This window comes from Bos indicus x Bos taurus, chromosome 2 (genome assembly GCF_003369695.1).
Source record: "Bos indicus x Bos taurus breed Angus x Brahman F1 hybrid chromosome 2, Bos_hybrid_MaternalHap_v2.0, whole genome shotgun sequence".
NCBI classification, from domain to species: domain Eukaryota; kingdom Metazoa; phylum Chordata; class Mammalia; order Artiodactyla; family Bovidae; genus Bos; species Bos indicus x Bos taurus.
This window is the reverse complement of record NC_040077.1, coordinates 125,847,512-125,874,569: the sequence shown is the minus strand read 5'-3', so window position 1 is coordinate 125,874,569 and position 27,058 is coordinate 125,847,512. Positions and strand designations below refer to the sequence as shown.

The window sequence follows — 27,058 nt, the reverse complement described above, 5'->3', positions numbered from 1 at the left end:
TCTTTATCTGCATCTGCTAAATTATTAAACTGATATCACATCCTAGAGGGTGCCAGGCCAGGTTGCCAGGAAGAGACTGAAATGGAGGTGTTGGATCTCTTAGCCGAGGCCTTGAATCTTCTAGCCGGGATGGAAGTCGACTTTTCAAGCCTTGACTTCCTACCCCACCCCCCTCTCAGCTGACAGAGGGGATCCTGCTTTGGGCCACATCTGCACTCACCATTCCCTCTGGAAGGTTCTGTGTCCGCAGCTGCTGTCCTGAAAGGGGTGTGTATATAATGGATAAGACTCTGAAACCAGGTTCCACCCCCCTACCCCGCCGCCAGGCTGCCTCTTCTCTTTCAAGGTCTCTGACTCAGACCACAGACAGACATGACTAGCTGTGAAACCTTGGAGGAATCCTTGATCTTTGTATGTCTTTGTGCCATAGGTATTAATGGTTCCATTCCTCAGACCCTGAAGTTCACAGAAAAAGCACCTCTCTCAGGGTTATGCAGCTTGGAAAGAACTAAGCTTCAATTCAAATTCAGGTCTCCCCAATTCCAGATGCCTTTCCTCTCTATCCTTTTTAAAAAATATATTTTAGTATTTTCTCTATTTCCTGCAAAGAGAATGTACAACTTTGACAAGATCAAGAAAAAAAGAATAATCATTATAGTTTAAAAATGTATTTTCTAATTCCAAATGTTGTGTTAGCTGGGCTGGCTGTGCCCTAAGAGATGGTTGGCTGTGGCCCTTGCCCACTCCTGGGAGCATGGAGCTCAGGGCAGTTAAGGAAGCTGGCAGATGCCAAAGGTGTCTCACCTCTGGTCCTGTACATGTGGTGTCCCCATCCTGAATCCTTCTCCCTTCTTGTCCCCCCATCCCCCTCTGTGCATCTTGCACTTTGATTCATCCTTCAGATCTCTGTGTAAATATCATCTTCTATGGGGAACTCTCCCTGACTCCCTCTCCATCTAGCTGGACTCAGTGTTGGCTCTGTGTTCCCTCTGCCACTCTGTTTCTCCTATCCCAGGAGATAAGTCACTGAACTGCAGTCACCTGTGTCCCCCCTGGGCTGTGTGCTGTCTGAGGGCAGCGCCCCATCTGATCACTGCTTTACCACCAGTAGCCAGCTCAACAGAGAAGGTAATGATCAGATTTGTCAAGTGAGTGAAATAAAGGGTGAATGAACAAATGAATGAAGAAGAGGACCTCTCTGTTCTTGACTAGCTCTGAATACCCTTGTATTATTTTTCAATTCAAACCAACACTATGTGAGTGACCTTATGGAGACAGGCACCCTACTTTAAGGAATCTCATGAAAAGCAAAACCAGTCTGGGAAGAGATTATTAAATAACTAAACAATAAACAAATACATATATATAAATATATGTATATATATACATATATATATATATAACTAGTGGGAAATGCCATAAAGGGTAGGAACAGGGGACATATCAGAGAACAGCAGGGAGCTGAGCTATGCCTTCTGGGTGGGTCAGATCTGTGTTTGAATCTTTGTCTTGTCACTGATTTGTGGTGTGACCTTGTGCAATTATCTTCAGTTCTCTGGGCTTCGGTTTCCCAAGAACAAAGGATGCTGATGCCCCTCCCTTAGGGATGCTGTGGAAAGATGAGAATGTTCATCTATTCGATAAATGTAGGCTGAATTCAGAGAAACAACTTGCCCAGAGTCACCCAGATGGGCAGTGTGTGTGGAATTCGAACTCAGATCTGACTGGTTCTCTGGATCTAGCTGATGGTGGAAGGTGGAAGTCCTAATCTTTCCCCCCTTGATTCATCCCCCAGAAGTGGGGAGCAGTGATCTGCTTGATGATCACCTGTAGATCTCCCCACAGTGATGGGGGAGGGGTCTTCTGCACAGAGAAGGACACAGGTTTGATGACACAAAGGAGACCATTCAAAGGGATGACACCAAGCAGCAGGGCATTCCGTCATCCCACTGAGCTCCTCTGACTCCCCAAGCCCCATCCTCCCCACTGAACTTCCCTTCTCCTTCTTCCTCTGTGAGCCTCTAGCACCAATGCGGCCCCTAAACCCCTCTCCCCTCACGGAGTCCATCACATTCAGTGAGTCCCTCCCATCGCCCTCCTCCGAGCCTCCACCACTCCTGGTCACTGAACACTCTTCCTCTCATGCCCTTCTGAGTCTTCCTCCCTTCCCGTTCACTGAGCTTGGCAGCCCCCTCATGGACCTCTCCTTCCTCTCCCAGCCCCTGCGGAGCTGCTTCTTGGGAGCCAAGCTGTCTCGCCCACGCCCACGAGTTCCCGTCACTCAGTCAAAGGCACTTAAAAGCACTTAGAGAACACGACGGTGCGGGGGTGGGGCGGGGTGCTGTGTGTGGAGGGGGTGCGCCCCCAACCCCCTCCTCCTTCTCCATATCAAGCCAGCGCAGCGTCCCCTTCAGCCTCCTCTTCAGGCTGAGGCGGTAGTCACACTGACCACCCTTTCGGCAAGTTCCCCCCATCCACCCTCCACCCCCCAGCCCCTGCCCAACCGGTCCTGTGAGCCCAGTGTCTGCTGCAGTTCTTCCCAATCGGTCTCAGCCGGTTTCCAGCCCTCCAGCCCCTGCCACCACTTAACACAGAGCCTTTTCATTTCTGACGGCACTTTCCAGTGGATGGCAGTGCCATGGTGTCTGGTCAATGCTTGGAGGGGGTATGGCAGGATCCACTGCGGCTGTGGAAAAAATAACTAGAGCTCAGTTCTATCATTTTGCCAGTATGACTAAAGTCCCAGTTAAGCAAAGTCCCCTCAGTGACAGTGAGCCCAGGTTATCTGAGCTTCCCAAGGGCATGAGCTGGTCCCATTCACTGGTCCAGAATGAACCATGGACCACGGGCAAGGCTCCACTACACCTTCTGGGCCTGTTTCCTCCTCTCTGTGAAAAGTGTGGGGACACCTACCGGGAGGAGCAGACAGGAACAGACGGGCTTGAAAAGAATTTTGCCCACTAAAGGTGGGCTCCTCTGGGGGGAAGGGGGCGGGCGGGCACTAAGGTTTGCGAAAGCTGCGCCAAGCGCACCAGCAAGTGCTGAGGTTTGCTCTGCAAGTGCAGGGCCTGCCTGGTGAGTAGTCAGTCCTGCCAGATCCCCACCAGGAGGGGCCAGTTGCCCCTCTGCCTTAATTTCTCCATGGCCGCCGGGAGATTGGAGAAGGGTGTCCTGGTGAAGTTTCCGGCCCGGGAGGCCAGGTAGAGCCGATTCAGCGGCGCGGCAGCGTTCGGTACTGTGCCAGGAAACAAGCCTCCTGAGTTCTATTTGAAGCTTTCAACTGTCACATAGTGTGGCTTCAGGCAAAACCCTTCCGCAGGTGTGGCCCGGGGTCCGTGATTTCTAAGCCCCAGCTACCAAAGCTTATGACTCAGGGGTCAGACCGGAAACGATGCGGCCCCTTTTTCACCCCAAATGTGGAGGAGGTGGATGGGCACTGGATGCCGGTGGGTCGAAGGACCAGGGGACCAGAAGGGTTCGGGCAGTGTCCTGACGGGGCGGGGCATGGGAAGCGGGTTCAGGGCATGCACGTCTCTGATTGGCTATGCTGCCCTTCGCTCCGCCCCCTGCTCTATAAGACGCGCGCGTGGCTCTCCCAGCGCCAGTGTGGGGGCTGCGGCTGCATCTCACCTTGATTTGCTGCGTCCATCCTCCCCCGCGTGGGGGGAACAGCCGGCCAGACCCACGGACCTACAGCTGAGGGCCGCCGGGGGTTGGGGGCGGGGGATGCCGGGCTGCCGCATCAGCGCCTGCGGCCCGGGGGCCCAGGAAGGGTCGGCGGAACCGGGATCCCCGCCGCCGCCGCCGCCCCGGGAGCCCCTGTCGTGCCCTCAGCCCCCATCCCCAAGTCCGACCTTGACCCCGACCCGGGCTCAAGCCTCATCGCAGCCCGGAGCGGCCCAGGAGTCGGCGGGCTCCGCTGAGGGGCTAGAGCTGCAGCGCTGGCGCCAGGGCGCTAGCGGGGGCGCGGGGGGCCCCGGGCCGGCAGGGGGCGCGGGCGGCGGCTCGGGTGCGGCGGCGGCGGCTGCGGGCGTCCGCGCGCTGGAGCTGGCCGAAGCGCGGCGGCGACTGCTGGAGGTGGAGGGCCGCCGGCGCCTGGTGTCAGAGCTGGAGAGCCGCGTGCTGCAGCTGCACCGCGTCTTCCTGGCGGCCGAGCTGCGCCTGGCGCACCGCGCCGAGAGCCTGGGCCGCCTGGGCGGCGGCGTGGCGCAGGCCGAGCTCTACTTGGCGGCGCACGGGCCGCGCCTCAAGAAGGGCTCGCGCCGCGTCCGCCGCGCCCGCCCGCCCGCGCTGCTCGCCTCGGCGCTGGGTCTGGGCGGCTGCGTGCCCTGGGGCGCCGGGCGCCTGCGGCGGGGCCACGGCCCCGAGCCGGAGTCGCCCTTCCGCCGGAGCCCGCCCCGCGGCCCCGCCTCACCCCAGCGCTGACCTCCGGCGCCGGGACCCCTGGCCACCCCGAGAGACCACCGCCTGGGTGGCGACCGATGGACTGCGGACACCGGCTGGGTAGAACGACGTCACCGACGCGGATGGACAGATTGGCCGACCACAGGAAGAGACAGTCGGGGGGCCGGGGGCCCAGTAAAGAAGGAGAAACCGAGGTGCGGTCTTAGCGGCTGGCGCATCCGAGGGGCGGGGCGGGGAGGCCTCCCTTCCCTAGAGCTTCTGGAGTTCGCTGGGTCGTTAAATAAAGCTGTCCATTTTCTGCTGCCGCCTCTCCCAGAACTCCTGGGGAATGAGGTAGTGGCACTAAGTCCCCATTATAGAGTTGGACAGATTGAGGCCGCTCAGATGCCAGGACGGGTTTGCCAGCAAACTTTTACTGGTTGAAACAACCCTACTCTCACCTCCTCCAGCGTTGCCTTTCCTGGGTCCCTTGGGGCTGCGACTGTGGCACGCCTTTCTCAGGGCAGAATAATGACACCCCAGGATGGGGTGGCAGCTGGCACAGCGATGTTGCTTTGAGTTGTCTCCTAAGGCCCTATTTCCCATTTGGGGAGATGGAATCGCAGAGAGGTTAAGGATTTGCTCCCATCATACTATGCTTAGGCCCTTCCACTTCTGGGGGACGGGTCTTTCCTCAGGCCCTCATGCAGCTTCGCTGAGAGCTGACTCAGACGACCAGGGGTGTTTGGTGACTGCCTGAAGGTTTGCAGGTTCTCCTAGGAGCTCCCAACCTGTCGCTAAGATGGCTCTGCCAGGGATGGAGCCAGGTGACATCCTGTAACGGGCCCCAGGGGAGCAGGTATGTCATCGGCTTCTAGATTCTAGAAAGTGGGGCCTTAAAGGGCCAGACCTGAAATGAGATCCACTTTCCTTCCACATGCCCTTCAGGCCCGCTCCCCTGCTCCACTCAGCCGTGAATGGCCTGGCTGATGCTTTGCTGCCCACCAGCTGAGCTGACTGCAGTCTCACTTGTTGGTCTGTGAACTAGGTATCTTCACCTCCTGGAAGGTTTGTTGGGAGGTTAACACAGGGCAGAGGTCTGTCTTCTCCCATAAATCATGGAAGAATGTCTTATTCTTTTATGTCACACCTAGAAACAGGCACTGCTTTTGCTGCTGGCGCCCAGGAGCTGATCTGAAGTCCTTATTTTACGGAGTGGCAAGGTCACCTGCCAGCTAGGGACAGATCTAGGTCCCAGGGCGTATGTGTGTCCTTCTTGCCGTATCTCTGCTGGCCAGGGGCAGGGGCTAGGTAGAACTGGTGTCCCCTTGTCTGCCGTGTGACCTGGAATAGCAGTCTCCAACATTTTTAGTTCTAGGGATCAGTTTCTGGGAAGACAATTTTTCTACTGACTGGGGCTGGATGGGTGGGTGGGGGGATGGTTTGGGGATGATTTAAGCGTATCACATGTATTGTACACTTTATTTCTACTATTATTATGGCAGCTCCACAGCAGATCATCAGTCATTAGATCCCAGAGATTGGGGACCCTTGACCTAGAACAACTCCATCCCCGATATGGGCTGGTTTCCTCAGTCCCTCTCTGAACATAGCTATCGCTCCTCATGTCAGAGCTTGCAGGGAAGAAGGGGATAGAACGAGGCAGCTAAGAGTCACGGGAATCTGGTTTCATCCTAGAGTCCTTGGGGTCAGGCGCACTGCTCTGAAAGCCAGAGCCCCGGGGGCCCTCACCTATCCCTTCTCCAGCTAGCTCTTCCTCTTCCCAGGTACCAAACTTTTTTTCCTGGTTTCTCAGCTCACAGCCAGGCCTTCCTGAACCCATTCTTAGCTGGGGAGGGGAAGTCCAGGAGGAGGTCTCAGAGACTCTGAGAGCTTGGGGACTGAGAGAGCAGTGAGGAGCCCTGGCATCCTCTGGTCTCCCGAGGGAAAGGACCTTCCAAAGCCACTTGGGTCACTTTGGGTCTAGAGAGAGAGGACAAGGACTCCCTGGAGGTGACAGTGAGGTGCTTCAGGCTGCAGTGCTGGGCTGTAGCCAGGACTGTTTGCATGGGAGGGACTCTTGGTTCAGAGAAGCTTTTAGCTAATGGTTTAAAGTGCTCTGTGACACCACAATTTTGCCTTTCTCTGGGATTTATTGGTAATCAGCTTTGCCTTGGTTTGGAAGAGGGGAGTAGGGCGAATAGGGAATTAGAGATAGCTCTTGCTGGAGTAAGTGGTATATGTAGGAATGGAGATTGGTCCCAGGCTCACAGGCAGCTCTGTCCCCTCCCTGCACTTCCAGATGTCCCAAGCTTCTCATTAAGGGCCTCAGCCAGGGCTCACAGTGCTCACTGACTTAAACCCCAGCTCTTGGTTCAGTGCTCTGTCCACTACTCCTCAGCCAACAAATACAATACAAGTCATCTTCCCACCCTTGCCTGGCCCACCCAGGATCCTTCTAGAAGGTTCCGTTTTCTCCGCAATCAGCAAACATTGATCTCTGCTCAGTCCAGGCGCTCAAGGGCGCTCAAGAAGCAGCACTGGATCAGAAGGTCTCTGCTTTCAAGCGCTTGTGTCTCCCAGCCCTCCTCTAGACAGCCTGCCCTGGCGTTGTTGGAGGAGGGCTGTCTTCAGGCCTTCACAACTGACTATGAAGTGAGTGAAAATCTCTCAGTTGTGTCTGACTCTTTGTGATCCCGTGACTACACAGTCCATGGAATTCTCTAGGCCAGAATACTAGAGTGGATAGCCATTCCGTTTTCCAGGGGATCTTCCCAACCCAGGGATAGAACCCAGGTTTCCCACATTGCAGGCAGATTCTTTACCAGCTGAGCCACCAGGGAAGCCCCACAACTAACTCTGGCCCCTGGTTATATATTGTAGCCCCCACCCCGCCCCATGACTTCCTAAACACTTTCTAGATGGCCCAGCCATCTAGCCCTGGGGACTGGACTAAGGACAGGCGATCCTGAGGGATCTGTGCACCGAGGACACTGATGGCCACTAGTGAAGCTGGGATGTCAGCAAGGCGAAGGGAGGGGCGGGAAGACCAGTTTAGGGATTTAGGGGAACCTGCCCCTCTCTGCTGCTGCAGTCCATGGGGTCGCTGAGGGTCGGACACGACTGAGCGACTTCAGTTTCACTTTTCACTTTCATGCATTGGAGAAGGAAATGGCATCCCACTCCAGTATTCTTGCCTGGAGAATCCCAGGGACAGGGGAGCCTGGTGGACTGCCGTCTATGGGGTCTCACAGAGTCCGACACGACTGAATCGACTTAGCAGCAGCAGCAGCAGCCCCTCTGGATGAGTCCTGTCGCTCTCTTGGCTGGCCCTGGGCAAGTGTGGCGCCCCCGGGCGGCGCCACCAGAGGGCAGTGTGGGCTGCTTCCCTGAGCGTGGGGGTGTGGCCTGGAGCAGGTTCCCTCTGTCCATATCTCTGCACCCAGCCAGCCCCTACTCCTATTGCCCCGGCATCTCAGGCGTTGATCTTTAAGGGTCTGGCAAGAACGTGAGAGTACTGGCGGTCACTTAGAGAAAGGGCGGGCCTCTGACCTCAGAGGGCAGGTCCATCAGGAGGGACTTTCCTGGAGAGAGAGGTTGCACCTGTTGGCGGTACCGTCTGAGTAAAAGCCCAGAGTACTTTACTCCTCCCAGATGTGTTAGACTGATAATTGATCAGAACACTCCATCTCTGCCGCCGCCACCTGGGGATCAAGGTGGCTTCCCAGAGATTAGGTTGAAGCGACAATTCGCAGCTAAGGTGCTCCAAGCCTGCAGTGGGTAGTCTCTAGAAGGCTCCCTTACCCTGACAGCCAGGTCCCTCCAGAAAAACTTGGGGTCCCAGTCTTCTCCGAACTGAAGGAGGAGAACTTTTATCTCCTCCCGCCTTTACATTCAGCTTGGGAGGAGGTATTTGGGAAAGCTGGGACATCCCCAGCCTATTTATTTCTGCATTAGATCTTGACCGCACCCTGGCTAGGAGTGATAGGGGAAGGGAATCCTTTGTTGTGGAATAATATATTAACCACCACATCTATGCCAAGTACTGTGCTAAGCGCTTTACACCCATTAGCTGTTTCAATCCTCCCAGCTACTCTGCCAACAAAGTAGGAGTTATTCCCATTTCCACAGATGAGGAAACTGAGGGTCAGGGAGAGTGAGTGACTGGCCCAATCACATGGAACACCTAAGTGGGGGACACCTTCAACATTAGGCTATGTGGCTTTCTGTTTTTCAAGATATTGAGGGCTCCACATGGGTTTCTGAGCACTTGCTCTTTGAGTCTGGGTACAGGAAACCCTAGTCCTTGGTTCTGAGGAGGGATGTGATCAGACATTGGTGGCAAAAAAGGTGCCACCCCTCCAAGGTCTGGCCACACCCTCCAAAGGCTGGCTGCCTAGCTTGGTTGTGCTCTGGGGTATGAGTCAGGCTGAGTCAGCAAGGGCAGGTCAGGGATGCTTAGGGCCTGGGTTTGCCTTGGAGGGCTTCCTCCTCCTCTGTGCACCTGGGCTGGCATGATTGGAGAGTGCAGAGCCTGGGATGGTAGAGGAGGAGGCTGACTGGCTCCCTGGTGGGGCAGAAAGTGTCCTGATACTTAGAACAAGAAAGACGTGGGATTTAGTCCTAGCCTGGAGCTCAGCTTCTCAGCTGGGAGAACTTGGGCAAATGACTTCCCTTCTCTGAGCCCGTTTCTTGTGTGTGTGTGTTTTATGGGGAGTTAGGAAGGAGATGATTTCCAAGTATTAAGTGAGAGGTCACTAGCACACAGAGAAGGTCTGTAAATGCTCAGTGGAGCCAGCCTACCTGGCCTAGGAGAGGCTGCCAGGACAGAGCCCCTGGGTAGTGTGGGCCTTTGCTTGTCCAGAGCATCGCCATATCAGGCATCCCAGAACAGTCCCCCTTCTCCCCCCAGTGCCTTCCCCGAGGAACTCCATAAGGGGAGATGTGGAGGAGGGGCAGGCGTTTTATCCCAGGAACATTCCATTCCAGCTGCTCAGACCAGTGGGGATCCCAGCCAAGGACAGAGGCCCAAGGGAGCTCACCCCAGGAGCCCCCACCCCTTCCAGGGCGGGAGCCAGTGGAGCCCTTTTCCAAAATATTGCCCTTGCGCCTTCTCTCCACAATGGCCTCTCTTAAGGAGGTAAATGCTGAAGGGTTTGGGTGGGGCTGGGTGGCTGTGTGAGAGAGAGAGAGGTAATGAAAGCTCTTGAAATTATTCTTTCCAGCTCCTCCCAGCTCCTCCCGAGCCTCAACTCAGGATCTGACTTCTGGATTCTGCTCCTTTCACCTCCTTCAGGAAGACTTCTCTAATCAGCCCTGCACAAGCGGAGCACCCTCCTCACCTCAAAGGAGCCCCTCACTTGACAGTGGCAAGGGGCTGGGTTCTAGGGAAGTTGCCTCTACTAGGAATTTATATGTTCCCGCATTTGACTCTGGCTTACATGGTACAACTGGGGATGTTACAAGTCCTTTGAGATGCAATCAGATTAACAGAGCAGCAAACCTTTCCACTGAGAAAAGGATTTCTCTTTAAAAAACAAGTCTCAGCGCAGCTGGGGTCCCCATTTTGGTAGGTGCCGTTGCTGCTCAGTCAAACAGTGGCAGGAGGGCTGTTTGAGGGAAAATGTTGCTCTGAACAGTCCCTCAGTTTTCTTTGCCCACCATCCTTGTCCTGTGTGGGTGCCTGCCTGCGGCCCCTCAGAAAGATAATGGGCTGCTGGCTCCCAGGGGAGACACCTCTTTCTCGGGAAGAGGGGTTGACCACATAAAAATATTAAGTTTTAAATGAAAAAAGGGAGCACTTGATTCAAATATCTTGATGGTAGACGGAAGGGGGCCAGATGGACTCACACCTCACCCAGAACTTGTAGAATTCCACAAAAGGAATGCATATGGAGTCAGTTGCCTGTTGTGTGCATTCAGGAAGAATAAACCTCAGTGATGTGAGATCAGCCCGTGTGGTCTTGAGGTCTACTCTGTGAGTGCCTGCACCACCTTGCCTTTTCGCGTGTCTGGCAGGGCTCTTTAAGTTGGCAGTTCTTTGAGCAGTTGCCGTTTAGTTTCGTTTGGCAGTCTGGGCCTGTTGATGGATTTGCAGACTGACTGCTCCCTTGACTTGGCTCCAAGCTGAACCTCTCCAGGAAGCTTCCTGAATGAAGGATGTGATGCGGAAGCTCGGGGATGGGATGCCCTCATGGGACAAAGGGATGTGAGTGTGATGACATGGCAGCATGGTGATCCGTGGGGAACTGCGTGTGACCGTGCTGGTGGATGGGTGCCCCTGTCAGGCGGGGTCCCAGCAGAGACAGGGCACACTCAAACTGGGGAGAGATTTAAAAAGGGACTATTTCTTGGACTTCCCTGGTGGTCCTGTGGCTAAGACTCTGAGTACCCAATGCCGGGGACCCAGGTTCTATCCCTGGTGGGGGAACTAGATCCCACATGCTGCAACTAAGAGTTGGGAACTAAAGATCCTGCTGCAATGAAGATCGAAGGTCCTGGGAGCTGCAACTAAGACCCAGATCAGCCAAATAAATAAATTTTTAAAAAATTAAAAAAAATTTTTTTTAAAGAGACTATTTCCAAAGCTGTGGGCTGGGCTTAAGAAACTAACAAGGTACCACAGCTATCTGTAGGGCTAGCAACAGAGAGAAGCCTTCACGACTCCTGGGCCTGAAGGGGTAAAGAGGGGAGAGGGGAGGCAAGGGCTTTGGGAATTGGAGAGTGCAACTGTGTGGAGAGGGACCCTGACAGGAGCAGTGGCCTCTGGTTGAGCGATGTAGGCAACCACCGAGAAGGGAAGTTGGGAAGGGAGCAGGGAAATAAACACCCCATTCTCCTCCTCCCTCTGGTACCTCCTGCTGGGGACTCTCATTGGCTGAACCCAACAGAGAGGCAGGGAACAAGGGAGCCATTGATGCACAGTTCATAGAGGTCAGCCTCCCAGGATCACAGAGCATGAAGGAGGGCAGAGAGTGGGACTGGAAGGGCCAACACGTCCAGCAGCTTCCTGGGGGCCTATCTTTCAATCCCCAAATTTCGCAACAAGGCAGTTCCCGCTCTGGGGCTCTCCTACCCACTGCAGGTCTTGGGGGGAAATGGACTGTTGCTTGGAGAGGAGAAGGGGTATGGGTCTTTTCCTCCCTCAGTCTTCCCCCTTTCTGGCTCCTAGTTCTTGATTCTTTCCTGTCCTGGCATCTTAGATGGCTACAGGGATTGTCCATCAGAGAACAATGCCAGCCACTGAGTCCGTGTTTCTCTCACACCCGGAAACACTACACCTCCTCCAAACACACCCAACAGGCACGCCCGCTGTCATATAGGCCTCTGACACTGCCACCACAAGCCGTATCAGGTGTCACAGTTCCATCAAGAAAATGTACAGGTGGGCACAACTGCTACACTCTGCCATCGTTGTAAAATGGCCAAGTCACAGTAATGCAAGCTTTTTTATCTGTCACATGCCAAATGTGCCATGTCACATGTATGTATAGGAGACATACTGTCATGCCCAACCAGGTGAAACCAGAGTGTAAGGGCAGGATGGTGCAGGAGTTAACAGCAATGGCCCACAAGCCTCTCTGGCGTCAGTTTTCTTGTCTGTAAAATGGAAATACTTGTCCTTCTCTCGTGGAGTTGTTGCCGGGGTGCATTGGGATGCTGTGATTGGGGAGACCTCAGCCTGGCGCCCAGTCTGGGGGAGAGCTCTCCAGAAGTGGTAGCTGTTAGCAGGAAACTCCCGTCTTCCACTTCTCTTGGGCAGCACACAGACCTGTGCAGGGTGAGCCGGGCAGCCTCAGGCACACGTGCCCTTCCCCAGACACACCTGCCAGGAGCATGTGATGAGTCCCCTCCACCCGGAAGGCTCTTTCCCCAGACATCCGCATGGTTTGCTCCCCATTGTCTTTGTTCAATCAGATTGTTGCCCTTTCAAGGAGGCACACCCTTTTTAAAGTTGCACACCTCAGCACTTCCAATCCCTTACCCAGCTACGTATATTCTTAGGCGTCGCTGACCTTCTAAGACTATATAATTTAGTTTATTTTCTCTTTCCCATTCGAGTGTGATTTTCACAAGGGTAGGGATGTTGGTCTTTGTTTACTGTTGTGTTTCCACCCCCTGAAGGGGTAGCCAGCGCACGTGGGCTGAATCCAGTGCACACACGCGTGTGCCATGGATTTCTGGCTCCTCCCCTCTGAAACAAGCACAGGCAGGTGAATCCCACTCCCCACTCCAAGAAGCTAGGCCTCTGTGCTTACACTGTGAGCTTCACCCTCACACCCCAAAGCAGGAGCTGGGACAAACTTAGTGCCCCCCATCCTAGGACCCTAGTTGAGTGGGCACAGCCAGGGTAGGGTGGGAGGCTGCTTTTAGTCACCAAGCAGACAGACTTTCCACTCATCCTTCTAGCCATTCTGAGCCCAGCAGGGACGCACCGAGCAGGTGAGATGGCTGGACTCAACCAGGTGGCCTGGGGCCTCCTCCGCAGCCTTGTTTTCTCCACTCTGACTGGAACCATAAAAGCCAGCACTTCAGAGGCCACTAATGAGCCTGAATATGTTAAGGACATTGCACTCCCTGGATCAAAGAGGCTGGGTAAACAGTAGGCAGCGTCCAGGCCTGTGACTGGCTGATGCCCTGAGGGAACACCTCCCTAAGAGCTTGTGGCTGGCGGCTGGCACTCCCAGGCAGCCAGGCATGGTCCCAGCTGGGTTTGGAAATGAGAGTCCTTGCCCCTCTAGGGGACTTGCTTAGAGCAAGGCATCCCCCCACCAGCACTCAGGGATGCGAGAGGGAGGAGACAGCAAGGAGATCAAACCAGTCAATCCTAAAGGAAATCAGCCCTGAATATTCATTGGAAGGACTGATGCTGAAGCTACAGTCTTTTGGCTACTTGATGCCAAGAGCTGACCTATTGGGAAAGACCCTGATTATGGGAAAGATTGAGGGCAGAAGGAGAAGGGGACGACAGAGGATGAGATGGTGGGATGGCATCATTGACTCAGCAGACATGAGTTTGAGCAAACTCTGGGAGATAGTGGAGGACTGGGAAGCCTGGCATGCTGCAATGAGGTTGCAAAGAGTCGGACATGACTTAGCGACTGAACAACAACTCCCAGTGGGGAGGCCAAACCTGGGCTCTGGCTTTGGAGGTGCCAGAAGGCCCCCCCCAACCTAGTCCCAGCTGCCACATCTAGAGGGAGGGTCTCCAGTCCAGACTCCCCCTGCTTGTTCACCTGCTTCCTGGGGCGGGGGGGTTGGGGGGGGGAGTTGGGGAAGGTTGAGCAGAGATGGAGTCAAGCAGCCCTGAGCATTGGAGTATGAGCCAGTTCCAGGGTCATCAGGACTCTAGGTAGGAAACACTGAAACATCTCCTTTTTAGCAAGAGATTTGCTGAAATGATGTGCAGGGGCAAATCACATGTGTAGACAGAGGCTTGTAGCACAACTGCCAAGCTGGGGGAAGGAGGGGCATTCCCTAACCACCGGCCAGGACTCAGACCCCGTCCCCCAAAGTCCCCTCCCACAATACAAGCCAGACTCAGGCTGGGCGAGAGGCAGCCACAGACCCCACAGCCATGGAAGATCCTTCTCCCAGGAGAAAGCATGGTGCTAAGCTCAGTGTGGACAATCTTTATTGGCAGGTGTTAAAAGTGCAAAATAGTTACAAATCCAGAGGGATGGGAAGGGAGGTGGGGCATACCTCTCCTTTCCCTCGTGAGGACCCTGTAACCAGGCCAGGAGGGTGGGATCACTTGACTGTGGCTACATTGGACCCAGCACCTTCTAGAGAACAAGCTCCCAGGCAGGAGGGCTCCTCACCACGTGGGGGAAGGGAGAAGCACCCCGACAGGGGCATGGCTTCTGTTCCACCCCAGGCTGCTTGGTTCCTGGCCACGGCGCACCTAGACAGCTCGGGGTAGGGGTGTTAGGGGGCTGAGCTAAACCTATCCCTCTCCAAACCTAGGCATCTGCCTCAGTTTCCCTCCTCCTAGTTAGTGGTTCAGTCCGACTCAAAGTGAGTGATTCCCATAACATAAAAATATTTTAGCCATTGCATGGGCTGCAGGCCCTTGAAGGCTGCTGGTGTCACTGAGGGCTGGCCCGAGCCAGAAAGACCCTTTCTAGGCCACAGAAATCAGCCTGAGATGATGGGCCTTGAGGCTACCATCCCAAACATTCTTTGTCTCCTCCTAAAGGCAGTTGACCCTCAAGACGAATTACCCTGGCACCCCACAATTATGCTGCTCCAAAAGGGTGGCGCAAATAACCAAAAAGTCCATTTACCGAGAACCCCAGTTTGGCCTTCAGTCCTCTGGGGCCCTCCCTTCGGGGAGAAATCTGGTTTGTTCAGTCGGAGGCCTGACTCTGCAGCAGTGCTGGGCCCCCTAGGCCCGGCTGCCTGTCTCTGGCCCGGTCCTCCCCGCCCTCCTGGAAGACCCAGTCCATCCGGGGCGGCCGAGTCCTTACCGGCCAGGGGCCGAGTCAGTTACAGGGCAGCCAGGTGGGATAGGAGGCGTGGGCCCGGGCCAGCAGAGGCTGCACGGGGGTCACGTAGTAGCTGACGGTGGTGGCGGGCACCAACCCGTCGGGGATCGCGGGGCAGCGCCAGGCCAGGGCGGCGGCGGCCGCCGGGCCCTGCTCGGCCAGCGCCTGGAGCGCCAGCGCGGTGATGAGGTCCAGCGTCTGGCGGCGCTCGTGGTTCATGAGGCACACGGTGCTCTCATTGACCACCCGGTGCAGCGTCACCAGGCAGGCATAGCGGCGCGCCGCGTCGGCCCCGCTGAAGTGGGCCTCGAGGTAGCGCTCCAGCGTGCGCCGCTGCTCCACCAGGTCGGGGAAGTCGATGAAGAAGCGGGAACACATGTAGCGCTGCAGGGCGCCCACGTCGGTGCTGGGCCGCGGCCGGAAGCCGCGCACCAGCAGGTGGCAGTACTTGAGGAGGCCGCCCCCGCGGATCTCTTCGGGGCTGCGCGTGGCGATGACGCGGTGCCGCAGGTGGTCCAGGGCCTCGGCGAAGTCCCCGTACAGGCTCTCGCCGGTCACCGACGGGTGGAAGGCCTCTGACATGGGCGTGGGCGAGCACTGGCTGAAGAGCAGCAGGGAGTCCAGGAGGATCTGGAACGAGTCGACACTGAACTCGAACTGGCGCCTGACTGAGTCCACGAACTTGAGCTCCACGTTCTTGCCGCTCTTGTTGGACAGCGAGATGAGGCTCCAGCGGTCCGTGTCAGTGCACACTTTCACCAGCTTCTGCACGTAAGCCTCCTTGAGGGTCAGCGGCGTGATCTTGGCCCGGCTCACGCCGGCCGGCAGAAAGTCCAGCAGGCAGGCCAGCACCACTTCCTTGGTCAACTGGAAGGACGCCTCGCTGCGCAGGTCCACGCGGAACACCAGATCCAGGTCCTTGTAGCCCAGGCCGCTCTCGGGGTGCAGCACGTGGCTGGCGGCCGAGCCGTGCAGCCGCACGCCGTGCACCCGCAGCCCCTGCTCCTCCAGGCTGCTGCGGACGACCTGCAGGGGGCCGGCGGGAGGAAGAATTGTCAGTGACCTGGCTTCCAGGGGGGGTCCGCTCTGGGTTTACACGCAATAATCACAGTGACATCAACCACTGTTGACCACTTACCAGCTGGTTTGCCTTTGGAAAGTCATTTCATTCTCTAAACCTGTATTTCCTCATCTGGAGAGTGGCCCCTTCAGAGGAATGACTCAGAACAGCAATAATGATAACATAGGTGCATGGAATTTACTAAATGCCAGGTCTTGATCTAGGCACTTTATAATTAGGATATAAACTCACACAGTTCTTACAGTAACTCTATGAGGAAGGTACTCTTACTCCCACTCTACAGATGGGGAACTGGAAGCACAGAGGGGCCAAGTAACTTGCCCAAAGTCACACAGCCGGTGAATGCAGAGCTGGGAATTAAACTCAAGAGTTCATGTCTCAACCACTATGCTATTCTACCTCTCTAAAACTGCAAGTAAAGCAGTTTTGTGCCAGGCCTGATGCAAACTGCTCAAATAGGAATGTAATTGGCAGTTCACATGCATTACTACCTTTACCCTCATAATAATCCCAATTTTTATGTATTATTTTCCCAATTTACAGGTGGGGGACCTGAGGCACAGGAAAGTCGTGTCCAAAGTCATAGAGTAGTCAGGCTGAGACCAGAACCCAGGTCAGTTGAATTCTCAAGTCCATGCACGCTCTTTTGACTATGACACACTCGTTTATCTTTACAAGGACCCAGGGAAGCAAATATTAGACTCATTTTTACAGATGAAGAAACTGAGGCTTCTAGTAGTAAAACACTTAAGGTTCAGAGGAGAGGCCATTCAGAAATGGCAGGGCTGGAAGTTAAAACCCAGACTCTTTCTGCTCTTGGGCAGGTGGTGGGTCAAAATCTCAGGAAGCCTTCTGAGCCAAGTAGGAAAGGAAAGTGAGGTCGCTCAGTCATGTCCGACTCTTTGCAACCCCATGGACCTACCAGGAACCTACCAGGCTCCTCTGTCTGTGGGATTTTCCCAGGCAAGGGTACTGGAGTGGGTTGCCATTTCCTTCTCCAGGGGATCTTCCCAACCCAGGGATCGAACCCCGGTCTTCCACATTGCAGGCAGATGCTTTACCGTCTGAGCCACCAGAGAAGCGAGCAAAGTGGGAAGAATGTAGCAGACCCCATCCGCGGACACAGGAACATGACAGGGAAACTTGTGTCATCTCAAATCTGTTCCTCTAGCAGAAGCATCTCCCTGGGCCTAGCACCAGGGAGGGGAGAAGAGAGGAGCTGGGCTCCGACACTGTTTTCTCAGCAGCCCAGCTTCACACACCGAAAGTGACCAGGCAACATTCCTACCCTGAGGATTCTGCAACCCCGCCTTGCTGCCAAGTCAGCTCCAGGCCGGCTGCTCTGCTGGCCTCCCAGGGAATTACTGCAAAGAATGCACCTAAGTGCTGAGGAGGCAAGCTGCAGTGGGGCAATCTGAGGCGGGCGGCTCCCTCCAAGAAGCTTCCTGGAGGAGGACCCTGACTAGGGGAAGGTATTATTGTGGCCATCAGGAACCTGGGGGGCCAGGCATTGGGCCTTCTCACCAGAACCTATGAGGGATTAGATTTTTAACATCTCCAACTTATAGATGGGGAAACTGAGGAGTAAATTACCTACACAGGATCACCCAGGGGTGGTTTAGTCACTAAGTCGTGTCTGACTCTTGTGACTTCATAGGCTGTAACCTGTCAGGCACCTCTGTCCTTGGGATTTTCAGGCAAGAATGCTGGAGTGGGTTGCCATCACCCAGAGGTGCCTTCAGATTCAGGTATGGCTCACTTCCAATCCTATGTGCTTTCTACTGCATTACCAATCCAGGGTTTGGAAGGAGCAGAGACCAGAAACTAGGGCTCTAATCTGCTCTCCATTTCAGAGTTTCAAAGTGAGAGCAACCCTCCAGTCACTGAAGCCCAGGGCCAGAGTAGCTTGGGAGCAGGAAGGTGGGGCTGGGGGAAGCCTTGGCCAGGCAGATAGGGGAGGCTAGAGGTAAGGGGCCAGCCTGTGGGACTACTTTCCCGCACGCTGGCAGCTGTGCCCAAGTAGGCCAAGGGGAGGACTGGACCAAAGACCTTTGTCCCAAGGACTCTGGCAGAGCTGCAGCATTGACCAGCCCCCTCCCCAAGTCCCATTAGAGCTGACTGAGCCTCACTCAGTGCCAGCTCCTGCTCCCAGGCTGATGCCCACCCCAGGGCATGGCATCTGGCCTGGTGAGTAGGTAGGAGTACCCTTGTTAAAACTCCTGCGTCAGGCCATGGGGTTGGCTGTGTCAGCCAGCCAGCGGCTGTTGTCTGGTTCCCAGGTGTGACTACAGCCAACTTGGCAGGCAGTCCCCAGATACCGCCACACCCAAGGACTGCAGGGCAGCTTGGAGCCTCCTGAATCAGACTTTCCAGCCGTGGACGGGGCAATGGCTGCACCCTCCTTGCTCTTGTGCCAAGGCCCTCCCCCAAACCATTCTGCTCCCAGATTGCTGCTGAGACCTGCAGGGAGACCATAGGTGCTGTCAGCCAGCAGGCTTACAAAACTTGAGTCTGGAGCCACCTAATGCAGGCCCTTTGGCTGTAGCTGGAGAGATCAGAGACTAATTCAATCCTCTGAACCCAGAGAGGGCAGAGGACTTGTTTAGGGTCACACAGTCTATAAGTGGCTGAACTTAAGTAGAGTCAGTTCTCCCAGAACTGTTTTCGGGGGTGGGGTAGGGGTGGGGGCCTCCTACAGGAGAGTAGGTTCCTCTAGCCCAGGTATAAGCAGGAATTGTATCTCTAAATGCCCAGATTACTGCTGTAGGCAAAGCTTGTGGAGGGCAGAGAGGGAGAAAGTTTCCAATTCTTGAACCATGGGACAACTCAGCACATGTGAGAAGCCCAAAGTCAACAAACCAGCATCTCCCACCACATACACACAAACAGTACCCCCTGCACCCCCGCCCCCACATACACATACACACACAAATCCCAATAGCTTGTGAAGCTGCCAGCTACAAATTCCTGCCAGAAGATGGACTTTCTTCCCTGTGGAGGCATTTGTACAGGCCCCATAAAGGACCCTTTGGATTCTGGAAGCAGAAGGGGCAATGGGGAGCAGTTCAACCCATCCCCATTGAACAAATAGGGACACTGGGCTTCCCAGGGGACACTACTGGTGAAGAACCCACCTGCCAATTCAAGAGATGTAAGAGATGCAGGTTTGACCCCTGGGTTGGGAAGATTCCCCAGGAAGAGGGCATGGCAACCCACTCCAGTATTCTTGCTTGGAGAATCCCATGGACAGAGGAGCCTGGTGGGCTACAATCTATAGGGTTCCACAGAGTTGGACTTTACTGAAGCAACTTTGCATACACAGGCCCAGCAAAGGGAACTGACAATGGTCCAGGCCCTGAAACTAGATGTCCAACCTTCCAATCCAACTCTCTAAGTCGCCACTGTCCTCTTCCCCCCCACAGCCAGCAGTTCCCTGTTCTGTGTATTTCTGACCCTAGTCTAGGAGACACTGTACTATTATCATATTGTAGAGTCAGCTCCTATTGACCTGCAGTCTTCCCCACCTGGATGGGAGTAGCTGGAATGCCAGGGGGCTGGGTCTCAGTCACATCTGTGCCCCTGGTGTCCTGAACGGGGCTTGGCACAGAGAACATACCAGTAAAGGCAGTTTGGACCATACTGACAGGGGCAGGGACCTCCCCTTAGGGCACCCCATGTCCCTGCAGAGGAGAACTCCCACACTGGGCTCATCCCTGGGATAATAGTCCTGGGGATACAGCATTTGGGGCCCCAAATTTGACCTGACTGTCAAGGAGGAGAAAAACCTCAACTGGTTCCTAATTGCCCCATAACAGCGGGGCAGCCCAGGAATGCCTGGCCACTGATGACTCAACCCTAGGGAATCTGCCCCCACCCCCTCCCATTCCTTGAGAGGGAGGGAGAGGTAATCCCACAACAAGCAACCCTCCCCCTCTGTGGAAGCTAAGACAGAAGAGCCAGGGATGGGGGGTGGTCTGCTTTACCTGGCTTGTATGTCTACTTCCCCATCTGCTGCCAGGAATATGCAGGAATTGCAGCTAGATTTTTTGGTTTCTTGTAACTGCTAAGACCTACAAATTGAGTCTTGGGAACTTGGGAAGTCTTGGGGAAAAATGGGAAAGCCTTGAACTTGTAGTAACCAGCTCCTGGGAAAACCAAAGATTCTCTGGGTTTGCTTTTCACCTCTAGGAAATTTCAGGGAGCTCACGGCCCCTCTTGGGGCCTCAGCTTCCCCAGCTATAAAATGGGTACAGTAATTACCATATTATGGTATTTCAGAGCATGACAGTGCCTGGGCTATATAGGTGAAAGAGCAATTTTAGGGTTGTTGAGGGGCAAGAAGAGGAAGTCTGTGGAAGAGGAAAGGAGTTGCCAGAATTCTCTTCTCCTCAGGAGAGAGATGGGGCTTGGGGCCAGAGACTCAACCCTCATTTCAATCTTGGGAAAGGAAAGAAACAGCTAAACTGGACACCTGATGTTGCCGCCCCCCCAGCACACAGGCATCAGGTGCCTCATGCTTAATCTCTTCCTGCCACACAACCCTAGTTGAGAGGGAGTCCTAGCTGGAATTTCTCAGCTTTCCGGAGGGGGCTCTTGAGCCATGGGCTGTGGGAGCAGAGGACAGACAGAATCTGCTCCTAGAATCTCCAGAGAGGGAAAGGGTTGAGCATGAGACCTGGGGATGACGATTTGGAGATGAAAAGAACTATCTCCGGCTCAAGCGTGCAAAGCTACCCACCCAGGGCTTCCGGGCATCTCCTGTCCTTGCAGGCGGGGTGTTCTTCCTCCCAGACCAGGTCCTTCCCCACTTCCCGCTCCCTCCAGCCAGGACCTAGATGAACGGTCCGAGGGCCATCGGAAGGGGCGGGGGACGGGAAAGTCAAGTGGGGAAAGAAGATTATGATATGCGGGGGTAGTAGGATGTGGACTCCTATCAAGGTTGCGCGATTTTGTTACAGCCCTTGTTCTTCCCCGAGGCTTGTTTTCCTAGCTGTCCAGCAAATGGAACAGACTCCGGGAGCCTCCCAGCCACGACAGCCTCAGGATGAAGACCCCCTATCCACCCCCCAGTGCCTCTCACCTGCACGATCTGCCGGGGCTGCACGCTCAGCGTGGGGAAGTTGCCGCGCCCGTGAATGGGAATCGGCTCGCTCAGGAGCGCGTCCAGCCGCTTCACCTGCGGCCAGCTCAACCCGCTCAGGTGCTGTCCGAGGGAGGCCGATGAGGCCTCTGGGTCGGGGCCGCCGCCTGCCGGGGCGGCCTTAGCCACCGCCGCGGCCGCAGCCGTCCCCACCTGTGCAGCCGCCCGGTCCCGGCTCTCCGTTTCGCTCTCAGACGGCATCATTAGCCCGGCCCCGGGGCCCCGACGGCAGAAACCGGGGGGCGATTAAGGGGAGGAGGGCAGGGAGAGCGGCTGGGCCCCGGCCAAGGCGGAGGACGCAGGGACCGGACAGCAGCGACGGCGAGGAAAACCCAGGGCACACCTCCGACGGCGACGACCAACCGACCCTAAAGCTTGTCGCCTGGGGCCCAGCGGACTCTTATAGGCCGCGGGCGACACGCCCATTGGTCCGAGCAGCTGTCACCCGGCGGGAACCGCCCCGCCTCTCGACGCGCCTGCCATTGGTCAGCAAAGCTTTGCACGTGAGTCGCTGGTCGCCAGGAGGATTCCGATTGGCTGGATGGCACACCCCTGCCCGCCCTCCTGCTCCTGCTTAATTCCCTCCTTTGGTCCTTAAAGAACTTCTGTTCTCGGCGATTGGCTCCGGCGGAAGGCAAGTCCTGGATTTAAAGGGACTGCGCCCTCCAGGGGCAGACGAGAAGGAAGTGACCTGTGAAGTTTGTAGCGGAATTGGACCACTAAGTTTTTTTTTTTTTTTTTGCACTGAAAGGAATTTAGAAATCACTGGGCCTGGTCCTAGTCATCCACTATTTTCAGAAGCCCAGAGAGATTGCGCCAGTTGTTCAACTTCACGCAGTGCTCCTCCTGCTCTCAGGCAATCTTCCAGAATTGAGAAAATGTGACAAACTTGTATACTGAGGTAGATACTTTGTAATGCACTCTCCTGTGTACACCTCTACCTGGCTAGCGTTAATGTTTTGGTTTGTGCGCCTGCTCAGTCGCTTCAGTCGTGCGCGGCTCTTTGCGACTCTATGGACTGTAGTCCAGGCTCCTCTGTACATGTGACTCTCCAAGCAAGATATTCAATGGAGTGGGTTTCCATGCCCTCCGCCAGGGGATCTTCCCGACCCAGGGATCAAACCTATGTCTCCCGGGTCTCCTGATTTGTAGGCGGATTCTTAACCCTCTGAGCCACCTGGGAAGCCCCATGTTTTGGTTTAGGGATGAGGAAACCTGCTCAGAGAAGGGGCTTGACTGTCTCAAGGTCACACAGCAAGTGAGACAGGCCCTGGTGTTGAACCTGCACTAGAGAGTCTGCGAGCACTTGCTCTTTCTACTACACTTGAGCAGACTCAGGGCCTTCACAGGGCTGGAGGTTGGAGGGAAGCCTGAACTGGAGTGTTGGTCTTCTGGCAGCAGCTTCCTGGGCAGCAGGTGGAAGTCCTTCCTGCCAGCCTCTTAGCTTCTCAGGTCCTGTGTGCCCTTGGGCAAGTCCCTAAATCTCTCTAAGTCAGTTTCCTCATCTACTCCAGAGAAGGGGCTCAATAAATTTTTTTAAATTTTGGTTTGGTTTTTTATAGTTGGCAAACCATATTCATATGTTCTATTGAAATAATACATTTACATGTTTTTCTCTCCCACTTTACAGAGCCTAGTGAGATGAGGCTTATTGTTATTATGTTTAATCTTTTCTTATTTTAAATATAGGTGCTGGTGGCAAAATTCTAGAAATTGAGTCTGATTCATCTCTGCAATATTCTCTCTTTTTAAAAAATATTTCTTTATCTGGCTGTGGCATGTGGAATCTTTAACTGCAGCATATAGGATCTAGTTGCCCAACCAGAGATTGAACCCAGGCCTTCTGCATTGGGAGTGCAGAATCTTAGCCACTGGTTCACCAGGGAAGTCCCTGCAGTGTTCTCTTTTAAATTAAACATCATTTTTCTAACAATTAATTAAATATAATTCTCCTAACACCCCTATTTTGTAAGGTAGGCTGGGCAAGAGCAATATGTCCAATGTACAGAGAAACCAAGACCTAGAAATAGTAAACGACATTCCAAGGTCACCAGATTACCTCAGACAGACCTAGGACTAGATCCCAGGAACCTGACTCAGACTAGAGCAGCTGTTTCCTCTATCTAGAGGCCTGCGCAAGCAAGATCCTGCCCTTGACCCTTCTCTCCATCTTGTCTGGGGTCAGGTCTGCTATTTGCTCCACTCATTGGCTTTGTGACTTGGGGCAAGTCTCATGCATGCACTGTCCTCAGCTCAGTTGCTTGCTATTTTGTTTTACCTTCTCTTGAAAGATAAGAAATATGTAAGAAACATCCTTCAGCTGAACCCAGAGTTTCCAAACCCTTGACCTATCCCTTCCATGTCCCAGCAGAGGGAGGAAAAGAAGGGAAAATAACATTTACTGGGTAACCTACTATGCACAAATATTTATACACATGACCTCTAATTCCTAAAAATACATCTCAAGATGTGGCATCATTATCCTCAACTTAGAGATGAAGAACCTAAGATTTAGAGAGGTCAGGTGACATGCCTAAGGTCATACAACTACTAATGGGCATTGTAAGACTTGAATCCAGGTCTCCTGATTTCAAAGCCCTCTTGCCCAACTGCTCGTCTTAGAAGAGTTGGCACAGATCTCAGTCATGCTTGGCACAGCCCTGGTACCATCCTCAGGATCCATTCATCCAATTATTTATTCATTCATCAACCAACACTGACATATTAAGCACCTACTGTGTACCAGGTGTTGAGCTAGGCCCTGGGGTATGATAGGCAAGATCCCTGCCCTTCTCAAACTGTCATTCTAGTGTAGTAAGACCATAGTCAAGCAAGTAAATAAATAAGACATTTCTAATAGTGTTAGGGAGAAAATAGAACAGGGCAATGGGAGGGAGAGCAACCATATGTGTGAGTGTGAAAAAGATACAGTTTTCAAGAGAGGGAAGAGAACCAGAGAGATTCATATACATTGTTAGATGGTGCAGCCGTGGAAAGCCTCCCTAAGGAAGTGATATTTCCATTGTGTCTACTGGATCCACATCGGCCCAGTCTCCCCAGGCTTGTCCCTGGACAGCTAGAGCAGCAGAGGTGGTGCCAAGCCACATATTCCTAGAACTCTGAAGACTTGAGCCGACAGGCTGTTTGACAATCTTCTTGTTTACTCTCTTCCCACTTTGTAGATGTGGAAAATGGGGTCCAGAACGCAGAAAGGATTTGCCCCAAGGAGACTGGTGAGGGCTGGAACTACTCATGATTGCGTCTTGTGAGAGTGGACTGTTGCTGCGCCCACTCTGTACCCTGGAATTAAGTTCTCTAAAGAAGGAAAGTCAAGAGGTCTCTTTTCCTCTCCCCTTCTTTCTAGGAGGGCTAGGAGGAGCAATTGGCCAATTCAGGGGCTGTGAGTCACCCTTTTGTTGACACTTCTATTTCCAAAGCTAATCGGTCCAATGTTTGACCAATCGCAGGACCTCGTCAGTGCTGGGGTCGGGGTGTGACTTAGGGATGAAGGAAGAGGAGAGAGGAGAGGAGAGAGAGCAGGGGTAATCTCATAGGGTTTCATTTTCACCAAGATCAACTTTTAACTGTCCCAGTGAATGGAGGGGAATGATGGCTAAAGTATATCCTGAAGAGTCCAACTGTCTTTCAAGTTTTATATATAAGCCTTTCCCCCCTCATACAAATTTCCTGTCTTAATCCGGACTTCAGCTGATTTTGAAAGGGAACTTACTCCGAATGATAACTGAGTCACAGCGACACACGTTAAGTCACTTTTCCTATCTGGGCCTCAGTTTCCTATTCTGTAAAATGGGAGAGAAATGGGAATCAGGCTCTTCCTGATTCACACCTTCTATGATCTGAGATGGTGGGAAAGGAGAAGGGGTCCCGGGAGAGTCTTGGTCCCTACATTGGCCCCTCCTCAGCTCTGAGACCCAAGACAGGAACATCCTGGGATCCGCCCACATTACAGAGCACCCTGTGCCTAAAACCACACCAGGAACTTTCTGCACAGCTCATTCAGTTTTCAGAACATAATCTTTGGACTTAGGAGTGATCTCTTGCTTTGCATGAGAGAAAACTGAGACTCAGAGAAGCTGATTAACTTGAGTACGACCCCCACGAGAGGGGGTGGGCAAGAGGGGCTTCATACTCAGGTTTGGCTGAATCCCAAGCCCATGTACTACCCAGGGCCCTGCCTCTGAGGATGACTTGGTTTGTTCAGCGACACACAGATGACCCTCCCCTATGGAGAACACCCATTCCCTCCTCCCATGGTTCTTGTCCTCCACCCTGCCTCAGCCCCTCATGGTCAAGATAATTTCCCAAACCTTGTTATTACTCATAATTGTGCCCCTACCCTGTGTAATTTCATTATCAAGTATCCCATCCTCCTGACACCGCCTCCTGTCTTTTCTGCTCACTCCCTCTGGAACCCCGACTCCATCGCTTCCAGACCCACCAGGACCCTCAGTCCATTGATCTTCCCACCTTTTCCCCTACTGCTCCTCGCCTCCCTCATGTCCTGACTTTCCTCCTTCACCAGCTTACATTCCATGGGCCATCATTATAATGACTTCCTTGCATACGCCCTCAACCCCCCTGCTCCTTTCGTATTAAATTGCACTCACCTGGCAAAACCACACCCTGGTTAATCCAAAACCACAACCCTGCGCTTGCACCCACACAGTTGACAGAAGTTGGAGAAAAACACACAGCATGATGATTGGTTTCACTTTAATGTCACCCTCGCCCTCCTCCAGGGGCCCCTTAGCACTGTCTTGATATCCTACCACATGATCCAGTCTGGTCACTCTGTCACAGTCCTATAGACAATTTCTTTCCTTTTTTTTAAAAGCAGAAATTTATTTGGTTGCACTGGGTCTTAGCTGTGGTGGGTGGGCTTCAGTAGTTGCAGTATGTAGGCTTAGTTCCCTGATCTTAGTTCCCTGACCAAGGCTTGAACTGGTCTCCCCTGCACTGCAAAGTGGATTCTTAACCACTGGACCATCAGGCAAGTCCCCCCATAAACAGTGTCTTACTTCTCCTCAGTCCCTGATAGCTGTTCCCACCAACCCTCCCTCAGCTCTTGACCTTGCTTCCTATGTCACTGAGAAAACAGAAGTGATCAAAGGACAGTTTCCACAAACTCTCAACACCCCTTCTACCCAGTCCCCGAGTCTGCTCCGCATTTTGTCCCTCTCTCCTGCTACTTTGGATGAACCCCAGTTGCCCCTCTCTGTGCCTCCCCTCCACTCACACACCGGATTCCCCGCCTCTCACCCACTCAAGGACTTCACTTGGGCCATTTCCCCCTCTCCTGGGTCATTCCAATCAGCACTGAAACATAACTTCTTGCATCTCAGAAAAATAACCATAACAAAACCATGAAGTCTCATGTTTCACGTCTGCCTCCTCTCTACCCCATTTCTCTATACAGATCTTCCTTGACTTGCGAGGGAATTACATTCCATAAACCCACGGTGTCTGAAAATATCCTAAGTTAAAAATGCATTTAATACATGTAACCTACTAAACATCATAGCTTAGCCTAGCCTGCCTTAAATATGCTCAGAACACTAGCATTAGCTTGCAGTCAGGAAAAAGCAACTAATACAAAGCCTATTTAATAATTGAATATCTCATATAATTGTTTAAAAATTTTTTTTGGCTGCTCTGAGCACAGTATGTAGAATTTTAGTTTCCCAACCAAGGATAGAACCCATACCCCCTGCATTGGAGGTGCAGAGTCTTAACCACTGCACTGCAAGGGAAGTCCCCTATCTTGTGTAATTTATTGAATCCTGTGCTTAAAGTGAAAGAATGGTTTAAGTGTATTGGTTGTCTCCCCTCAATGTGATGTGATAGTGTGATTCACTAGGGGCTGCAGCTTGTTGCCACTTGAGATGCATCACTAGAGAGTACTGTACTGAATATCACTAGCCTGGGAGATCAAAATTCACAGTACAT

General features: G+C 53.7%; 2 protein-coding genes across 5 annotated transcripts; one reads left to right on the top strand and one right to left on the bottom strand.

The window, feature by feature from the left end:
• Nucleotides 1-3,086: 3,086 nt before the first annotated feature.
• Nucleotides 3,087-10,334, top strand: TRNP1 (TMF1-regulated nuclear protein 1). 4 transcript variants are annotated; one of them, XM_027519351.1, is made up of 3 exons: nt 3,087-4,598; nt 9,373-9,523; nt 9,609-10,334. In XM_027519351.1, exon 1 carries the CDS (start codon nt 3,415-3,417, stop codon nt 4,423-4,425), a length of 1,011 nt encoding a protein of 336 aa, XP_027375152.1. In that variant the 5' UTR covers nt 3,087-3,414; the 3' UTR covers nt 4,426-4,598; nt 9,373-9,523; nt 9,609-10,334. The 4 variants fall into 4 exon arrangements, with proteins under 4 accessions (XP_027375152.1, XP_027375165.1, XP_027375145.1 ...); XM_027519364.1 differs by lacking the exons at nt 9,373-9,523; nt 9,609-10,334 and adding exons at nt 5,082-5,242; nt 5,332-9,366; XM_027519344.1 differs by lacking the exon at nt 9,373-9,523.
• Nucleotides 10,335-13,999: 3,665 nt separating this feature from the next.
• TENT5B (terminal nucleotidyltransferase 5B) lies at nt 14,000-21,496 on the bottom strand. The gene is made up of 2 exons (XM_027519338.1): nt 21,032-21,496; nt 14,000-15,896 (listed from the first exon to the last, which is right to left on the bottom strand). Exons 1-2 carry the CDS (start codon nt 21,293-21,295, stop codon nt 14,868-14,870), a joined length of 1,293 nt encoding a protein of 430 aa, XP_027375139.1. The 5' UTR covers nt 21,296-21,496; the 3' UTR covers nt 14,000-14,867.
• Between the last annotated feature and the right edge of the window lie 5,562 nt (nt 21,497-27,058).